The sequence below is a fragment of the Apteryx rowi genome, unplaced genomic scaffold (genome assembly GCF_003343035.1).
Source record: "Apteryx rowi isolate R43461 unplaced genomic scaffold, aptRow1 scaffold_36, whole genome shotgun sequence".
NCBI classification, from domain to species: domain Eukaryota; kingdom Metazoa; phylum Chordata; class Aves; order Apterygiformes; family Apterygidae; genus Apteryx; species Apteryx rowi.
The window spans coordinates 3,670,307-3,679,564 of record NW_020450085.1 but is presented as its reverse complement, the minus strand read 5'-3'; the positions used below and the strand labels follow the sequence as shown (position 1 = coordinate 3,679,564).

The following is a 9,258-nucleotide window of genomic DNA, read 5'->3' as shown; positions in this document are numbered from 1 at the left end:
AGTAACCTGGGTGACATCACTTGCTTCCTCAAAGAAAAGGTGAGACCCACATTGTTCTTAACCCATTTCTTTTCTCGGCAGTTTGCTCAATGTCAGAGGTGTCTGATGAGTAATTTCATAGCTGTTCTTCAGCTATGTCCCAAGGACATTGCTGCGGTGTGGACCTGACAAGGATCTGATGGTTTTCAGCTGGCTGCTGGAGCCCAGATGCAAGAGCAAACCCAAGCAAAGGGCATGGACAGGAATGCACAGCTTGCAAATTCTCCAGCTGCGAGGCTGCCTCCTCTGCAGATGGGCAAAAGGGCCAAATTCTTCTCCTGAGCGGTTCTAGGAACTTCATCTGAGACTTGCACCGGGGAAAACCGATGCAGAAGGGAGGGAAAGGAGATAAGGGAAGAAAGCGTCAGAGAGGGTGGGGGGGGAGACAGACAGAAAGGAAGAAAATGGTCTAGAAAGGTTAAAAACATTTGAGAAAATGGGGGGGAAGAGAAAAGACTTTGTGGGGAAAGAGAAACTGAAGAAGACAACAAAGCGAAGGAAAGAAATGAAGAGAGCTACAAGAAAGATTGGTCAGGTTGGTGAAACTTGTGCAAATAAGCTCTTAATATGAAATCCCCAGGCAGCCATTTAGTAGATTGTGAGACCTATGCGCTCTGATTTAAATGTAGAGTTTCTAATAATGTCTTGAATCTGACACTTGACTAACACTTTGTTTTAAATTCATGGGAAGTGAATCAGCTTGAGTAACTTGAAATGATCTTGGTTTATAGAAGCTGCATTAACTTCTCCCTTGCCTGCAACCCAAGGTTACATAAGGGGTCTGGAAGGGAGCGAACGAATAGCAGGAGGAAAGAGCAGGAGAATCGGGGCTGTTGAGCCCTGCGTGAGCTGTGGCGGCCGGAGGCTGGGCAGAGAGAAGGCTTGATATTGTTGTGGTTTTTAACAGGCAGTTCTGCAGTGTGTATGTCACTGCTAGAAGTCAAAACATGTTTGTAACATTTCTAGTACAAGGTCAAAAGGCTATGAAATAGTGATACAGATGTGATTATTACACAAATAACAGGCTTATTTAATGTATGCATAGTGCTTTCCAGTTCAGGACTGCATTTCACAGAACTCGACAGTAACTTTCTGAAGTTAGATGAACATTTGTCTGGCTTATACCAGCTGTGCATTCTTACACTGGCAAATGCCAGCTTTATCCCTGTTTTTTCAATAGGGACTGCTCAAGATCATGCAGTAAATCTCTAACAGAGCCTTGGAACTATTATCTTTGAGTTCATTTCTATCATGGGCAATCCTGCCACATGTAGCCAAATAATTTGCCTGGCTGAGACTGCTCCACAGTCTCACTAATCTAAGGGCAATTTTTCCTTCTCCTCTAAAATCTAAGAAAACAAGACCTGCCTGCCCAATCCCCTGGGTGCCTGCATATTGTAAGTGGGTGCTCCCCAAACTGTCCCGTTCTGTGCAGAACACGACAGGCTCAGCAGTGCCGAGCTGCAGTAGTGACGCACGATAACGCACATCAGCGAAGCCTTCCAGAGCCTTTCTCTCACCAGAGAAACTCAGGAAGTTTTTTCTACTTGGAACCCCAATACTACATGTTTTGGAGCACAGGGTAGTGCTTTGAGATGCCACAATGTAGATATGCCATAAGCTTGTAGAAAGATACACCCAGTGAGGAAATCTGGGCTGTTTTTGACATGTGCAGTTTCCTACTGTACAGACAGCAATGTGCAGTGCAGCCACCATCATGGGGATCCCAGGCAAATACGGGGAAATGGAGATGGCTACCTCTCTTCCACCGTCCCTGCCAAACAGTGTTTTATTTCTGCAGACTTGAGACAAGAGGACTCAAAAATTGAAAAAGCTATGCCAATTTTCAAGTTCATTTTAAATTATCACTTAGCTAATTAATAGATTTTCTTCCACTGTTGCTGCTGTGCTGTTGATATGTACGTTATATAGATAGTTAGCCAACTGTCAACATTACAGTTATTTTCTTAGTTGTGACTGTAGTTCTCTGCTTCTTACTTTGTGTTGGGTAGATGAAGTACAAGGCGATTCTATTGCTGAGTCTGAAATTGGCTTGTTTGCTGTTCATCTTGGAGAGTAATGTTGGCTGACTTAAAGCAAACATGATTCTAGGTTACTTTGACATGTTGACCTAAATTAAATGATGTAGATGTAATGAAATTTAATGAATGCAATGAAGTTAGATACAATAGAGGAAAAAAGCTTCCTTTCAAAGTGTTACTATTTATTGACAAGAGTAGTACAGAAATGTCTCTCTCTGAAACTGGGATGACTAAATATGTTTAGCACAGCAAAAAAAGAAAAATCTTGGTCTATTATCTTTGGTTTCGGTTAACATAGTAGATGTTGGGGTGGGTTTTTTTTTTTTTGAAACTGTCATTATTTAGATGCATTGTTGGCTCGTGTATTTTCTGCTTGATGAACCTGCTTTTGCCTCTGTGAATAAACTCATGCATGTCAGCTGATTTTGATGAATATTCTTCAAATTTGTAAGAAAGAATGAAATTTAGGGCTCTTGAATGTTTCATAATATGTGCTTATGCTTTTCCTAAGCCTAAGTTGAAGCTATGTGGTGAGCCCAATGGCTCAGCGGAGATGAGATCAAGAAAAATTATTCTCCAAAAGCTAGCTGGAGCACTTTAAGTACGGGTTAAATGTGTCTGTATTTAATGCAAGTTCCCCAGTGACCTTTTGTTCTAGTTTTGGGGGGGGGGGGGTCTTGTATTTTGGCAGGCTGGGGAAGCAGGGGTTGGCAGAGACTGAAGAAAATGCACTTCTGTAGTGGAGAGAATCTTCTCCTTTGATTTGAGGTTTGGGGGACTCTAGGACAACTTGGGAGGGTTTGTAAACATCACCGGATTTCCAATCCTACCCTCCCCACTGGGGTTCCTCTGACTCCCAAAGAATGATTCAATTAAAATCCAACCCATGGATTTTCTTTTTTGCATTAGTTAAGAAGAATCCTTTAAAAAGCAGGTGGTAGTTACCAGCAGTTGTTCTGCAACACCTGTGTTGATTTCTTCATATTTCTTTTGATATTAGGATTAATTCCCCTTACCTTCTCTTTCCTGGTGTGTTTTCTGCATGCAGTCTGTGACTAGAATTCATTCAATATAGGGCCAGTACAAAGACTGTCACTTAAATCCTCGGGTGTATGGCCTGCCTGGGATTAAAGTGGGCCACTGTTCTCATATGCCTGTGCATACTGGGTACAAGTCAGGCCATACTCGCACCTCTCCATTTGTTTGCATGCTCCCTCCCTCTCTGCCCCATGGCTTTTTCTGCCCCAGAATCTGGTGTCTAGCTGAGTGTGTCTAGCTGCTGTTGGATTTTGTTGTTGGAGCCACTGTGTGGATGGTATGAAAATTTTTGTCTTAAAAAAAAAAAAGGTTTCATATCTCTATTTTAAATGCACCCTCCCATTTCCTCTCAGCCTCATTATGGGCATGGTGCATAGCTGTTTTGGAGGAGGTTAAGCTGGCATTCATGGAAAATACTTGCCTTCTTCCGTAATTGGCATCTCTGACAGCATTGTCTGTTGTTGAACATGTTAGTAGAGTGTTTACACTGCTTTGATACAAACAGTATCGGGGGGCACCTACCTGAATCAGTTGGTGCCTAATGAGAGACTATTTTGTTCAGTTGCCCGCCTCATAAGCAGCGAGGTCGTCTGCTTTAAAGGTAGCAGAGAGTGATTTCGGCAGAAGAGGCCTGTATGTTATTGGCTTGTTGGCTATGCACATTCAGTGTTTTACTGCATATTTATGGTAAGTTAAGTGGATATGACTTAGGGTATTTTCTCATGCTTGTATGTTCTGAAATGATACTTTCTGGTTTTGATGCCAGCCCAGGAAAAATTTTCCAGGAAAATTTCTTGCAAAATGCCTTCAGGTTTTAGGTGGGAGACACTTTCCCTGCCTTCCCTGCTTTACCTGGTATTCAGATGTTCCCCTGCCCCTTCTCCCTCTCAACCGCCATCCCTTCAGCGCTTTTTGTCTTGTGCCTGTACTTGCCTGGAGAAGGGTGGAGAAGGAACCGAGGCCACCATGCTCCCCGCTGAGGATCTGAGCGGACGCATCGCTGAGCACATCCACTCCAGCCCTCGCAGGCTCCTGACTCCTTGCCGTTGCGCTTAGTGCTGCTGCGTGTGGGAGCTGGGCAGAACGGGCCCATCGGTGGCACTCAGTGCATGGGTGATGTGTCCCCAGTGTGCAGGATGGCACAAGTATATTCAGGGGGAAGGGGCCTGAGGAGAGGTGGGGAGAGAACCACCATGATGTCCTCTGGCCTCAGTGGTGTGTGATGGTGCCTCAGTGGCTTCTAACCCCCAAACTACTTCTTCCTTCCTTCTCTTTTGTGAGATCCCTGCTGCTGCCGCCTCCTCCTCATCTTCTCTCCAGCCCTGACTGTGGTTTCTGCCTTCTGGCCCTCTTAGCCCTGCGCCAGCCATGGCGGCCTCAGTGGAGAGCCAAAAGCCAACACCACAGAGAAAGGGAAAGATATTTATACCTGGTGCTGTGCAAAAGGGTGGGTGCAGGTTGTGGGAGGGGAAGGTGGACAGTCCTCCCCCTCCATGTTCTCCTTCTCCCCCTTTGGGAGCCAGTGCAGCACCCCTGTTCACCTAAGGCGGGCTGTGAGCGGGCACAGGAGCTTGTTGTGTCTTTCAGGGTAAAAGTGATGGGCTGGAATCAGCCTGGGGGCTACTGGTGGGACCATGCTGATCTAGCTAATAAATCATCTTTGGAGTCTGTCCGGTGAAGGAGCTTTCTCCATCGCTGTGTGAGCACCGTGGCACATGCCGGGCATGCTGTCTTTGGTTAGGAATGCCTCTGCTGCATTGCGCGGGCTGTACATTAGCTTGTGGCATGTATAGCAATCTCTTCTGAAGATTGAAACTTGCATCTCTTTTCCTGGCTCTTTTTTTAAGCTAGAAGAGCCTTTGTGTACCCTGGCTTGTGTGAAAGTGCCCAGGCCACCTGTAAGACAAAGGGACTGTAGATGCAGAAGCTTTTCAGGCAGCTGATTTTAATAGTCTCAGAAGAAATACAGTGTGCCTACTAACAAAAACCATTTTCCTGGCGTGTTGCATTCACTTCCAGGCATTCTTAGTCCTTGGCCTGTATTAGGAGAAAGTGTTTAGAGAAAAGCAGCATAAAAAATTAAGGTTTAGAGAACCTTGATTCACAAGGTGAAATACAGATTGGGGTGGCAACTATCCATGTAGCAGCTGAGACAGTGGGCCAAATTGTTGTTGCCTTGTTGTTGCCTCCCCTTGTGAGGAGTTCGTGAAAGTGGTGGTTTGAGCCTGTGGGGAGACATGACAAAATGTCAGTCAGTGTATGTTCATCTGAAAGATATGAATGCTGAAGGAGGGAGTGCACAAAATGAAGGGCTGAAAATAATGAGCACCAGCAGGTTAGATGGCATGGGTAATAGTAACTGGAGAAGTGACAGCATGGGCTTCCAGGTGTGTCTGCAGTCAGTGTGTGCATATATGTATCAAAGGGTCCTGGGARGGTTGTATGTGCACAGGCCCATGTATCGCTATCAGCTGCATGACAGTCCTGGCACTGAAGCTGCTTTTATGTGTCCAGAGTCTCAAAAGTGTTTCGGGGGCCACTTGGGTTCAGGGACGGCTTGGCCATCCTTGCAGTGGAACTGTTTTGTGGCTTTGAACTTAGAAACTAGGCTGAACAAACTGCATGGTACAGAAGTGTGCATTGACAAGGGGAAAACTTGAGAAAACAAGTTCTGGATCATTCCTTGGACCTCCTGATTCGGTGTGCAGGGACAGGGGAGGGATGAGTTAGTGCTAAATGCAGTACTGAGTAGGCTGCTACTTAGTCCAGAATATCACGTGATCTGTATCTTTTTGTATCCACACACTTGCAGCGCATGCTGAAGTATGTGCTGAGCTATCATGTCCCAGTTGTGAGTACGTCGGTACACTTTTTTTCTTCTGTTCATCTGTAGCAGGTGGACTTTCACCCGCACATGTACAGCAACCGCAGTAAAAATGCAGAAGTAAAATATCATACAAAGTTCTCATTTGAAAGTGCCTGTTTCACAAAGCTGGCAGCTCACTGTAAGCAATGGTCCTATGTGTGGAAGGGTTGTCTTTTCTCTTCAAGCTGTGTGATTGTAGAGTGTGTCTGTTCTGCTAACACCATTTAATTAAACAGCTACAATTGCAAACCCTGATTGAAACCAAGTCATGGAACGTTAAGCAGGATTGGATAATACAGGTCTCTCCAGTGCTGCGTGAACTTATCTCATTGCTTTAGTTCTCATTAGACCTGGGGGAGCTATGGCTGTCTTTGAGCTTAGGAGACCATGCCAAACTGAAGCTCAGCATAAACTTAGTTTATCCTCTTTTCTAGTCAAATAATAACCTGTGGTTTAACAACAACATTGGGAAGTTTCTAATGTACACAGAAAGTTGCAGTCTAGTTAGGTGATAACTTTTCTTCAGGCATCTCTCTCAAACTTCCTGCTACTTGTTTTTGTTTGTTTTCCCTTCAAGTATGTACCCAAGCATTCAGGTGTTTCTGTAGACTTTGAAAAAGAATTGGAGGTCATGAAACACAGCAAATCAGAATGTTTTAGATCTGCTTGTTTTGGAAATGGAAAAAGTTGGGATGATTTTTATGTAGTAACACTGCCTTCAGTGGATGTTGGCAAAAAAAAAAAAAAAAAGAACCTTTTTGGCTCATTTTTATACAAATGAGCCAAAAAGGATAACTGTTTGCAGACCACTTTCAGATAGAAGTTGCATGTTATTTGCAGTGCTATATGCAGGATAAGCAGTAGTGTAGCAGGATGCAGTAATTAATGTTCCATGGTATGAAGTTTATCTTTTTTTTTTTTTTCCATATGTTGCGCTTAATCAAGCACTACATGAGCTACATCTTGCTTTCAATTCTTCATTTTCTTCTCTTCCCACTTGCTGCTGGCTGCCCTCGCCCTGTCTGGTCCCCAGCCCTGACTGCTCTCTGTGTCTGTCTCCCACTCTGCCCTGAGCTTCCCTTAATGCCTCTCTGTGTGCGGGGAACAGACGCCACTTGTCTGTCTGGCACCCGATCTTTGCTTGCCAACCACACCATCTTCAAACCCACTTTTTTCTGGGAATTCTTCTTGCCAGTTCTTTAAACTAGTAATCTTGCTGCTCCTTCTCTTAACTGAACAACTATGCTGTGTTACACTGTCTGGCCATGCTTCCCACTCCCTGCCCCATATTGTCCATGTGAAGCCTTTGCGTTGGGTAATAAGTCTCTCTCCCAGCTTTAGTATAAAATTTTGCATTTAAAAAAAAGTTTAATAAAGGTAATAGATATTACAATGGTTATAGTAATTAAAGTATAATTCAAATAATAGGCAGTGACTCTTCTTGAAAGAGGAGCTTCTTTGCTATGTTTGTTTCCTTAAAGAGTTTTTATTCTGGTGACTCCAGGTTAATTAAACTACGGTGGAATGTCTTGATATTGATATATCAATAGATTGAGTGTTGGTTTTTTTTAATAGACTTAAGTAAACATGTAGCAGCCAGAACTAACATCTGTTTCCTTGGAGTAATGCAGCATACATGGGTTTTCTGTTTTTTAAGTGGAGATGCGTGGCATTTAGCCTGCACAGACGGACCTTGGCCTGTGGCTCTGCTGGAGTAAGCTCCTGTAGGGCCTCTGTGTCCTGACCCACCTGGGCTTCTCCTTCCTGCCGTTATTTCCCTGTGCATTTTGCAGAAGAACCCAATTCCTAATCCTAAAGAATCAGGCAGGGTTCAGATTTAAAACTGTGAATTTCTTTATTTTGGGGAAGTCTGCAGGTAAGGAGGAATAGGAGGTAGCAGGGGCTGGGGTTTGAAAAGCGGAGCTGTAAAGCCTGCCCGCCACAGCAGTGGCGCGTTGCTCTTTATGTGGCCGCTTCCCCCGGCTCCGGCGGCCACAGTAAGCGGCAAAGGTGAGTGCTTGGCGCTGGGAGTCCCTTCCTGGACGGCATCTGTGGATGAGCACCCCTGTGACGCCCGCGCAGCGGCGAAGGTGGGCACGCTTCGAAGGGGATGTGAGGCAGAGACCGTGGACGGGGGCTCGCCACCGCTGTGCCCTGCTGCAGTTGCAGGATTAGGGAGGCCACGTGTCAGCTGACTTCGATGGTTAGAGGGATGAAACTTTAAAAAAAAAAAAAAAAAAAAAAAAAAAAAAAAGAGGCTGTATTTACGGTATTAATAGATTAGTCAATGAGAATTACAGGAATTAAAACTGAATAAACTAAAAGAAATCCAAACTTCTCTCTGCACGTGCTTCCTTCCCCTTTTCTCTCTCTCTCTCTCTCCCCCCCCCCGCCCTTTCTTAGCTTGCAGCCTTGCAACAGAGGAGCTAGATATGCTTTCATGTAATGCTACAGTATTTAGATAGATAATAGTAAATGGGAGTATTTAGGCCCAGGAGGATTATCTTTTTTCCTTGTCTTTTAAGTGTGGCTGTTGGGGGTAAGGCTTCTGATCACTAATAACCGGAGCTGCCTGGAAATCTGCCTATTTTTTTGTGGTGTTTTTGTTGTTGTTTGAGTACGTGTGTGTGAGGGTGTGTTTGTCATGTTTTGGAGTGTGCATCTCTTACTGAGATGAGGAAACCATCCTTGACATTGTCAGGAAAAAAAAAAAAAAAAAAAAAAAAAAAAAAAAAAACAAAAAAAAATGGAAAAAAAAAAAAAAAAAAAAAACACCCTTTTTTTGTGTTGTGTTGTCCTGTTAAATGCTAGGCTTTGAGTTAACGTTTCAATGTACTGGCCAAACCGTGCCGAATGGGGGACGATGCTGAGATCAGCGCTTCGAATACTGAACGATGAACACATTAGTACGCCATTCTCCTCTAATCTTGTTTATGAAGATTTTCTTCCTTTTTTGAAGAAAAATACGTGGAAGTCATGTTAAGCTTATGGCTTAATTCACTTAATTGTTGTTAGTATGTATACAGCAATAAGGATAAGGCAAAAAGACGCTGGTGTGATTCTCTTTGCTGTGCGCATGCTCCAGGTGTTTCCCTGTCACCAGCATGCCAGACAAGTTTGCCCTTGTTAACTAGCAAGCACCCCTTAGAAATACTTTCCTTCGTCTCAAGGGTGCAGAAAATAAATAAGAAATGAACCACAGCGAAGGAATAATGCTTTCTTGTTGTTACTATCGCGGGCTCAGCTTAGCAGGTTTCTCGGGTGTGTGGTGTG

The 9,258-nt window shown here is 44.2% G+C and overlaps 1 protein-coding gene across 2 annotated transcripts in view; it reads left to right on the top strand.

Moving 5' to 3' along the window:
• The first annotated feature begins 514 nt into the window (after positions 1-514).
• DOCK10 (dedicator of cytokinesis 10) overlaps positions 515-9,258 on the top strand; it is a 166,114-nt gene continuing 157,370 nt past the window's right edge. Inside the window, exon 1 of one of the 2 annotated variants that reach the window (XM_026073062.1) lies at positions 515-574. In XM_026073062.1, coding sequence (XP_025928847.1) covers positions 545-574 — 30 coding nt within the window. In that variant the 5' untranslated portion in view covers positions 515-544. The remainder of the gene's footprint in view (positions 575-9,258) is intronic. The other variant, XM_026073063.1, reaches the window with a different exon arrangement.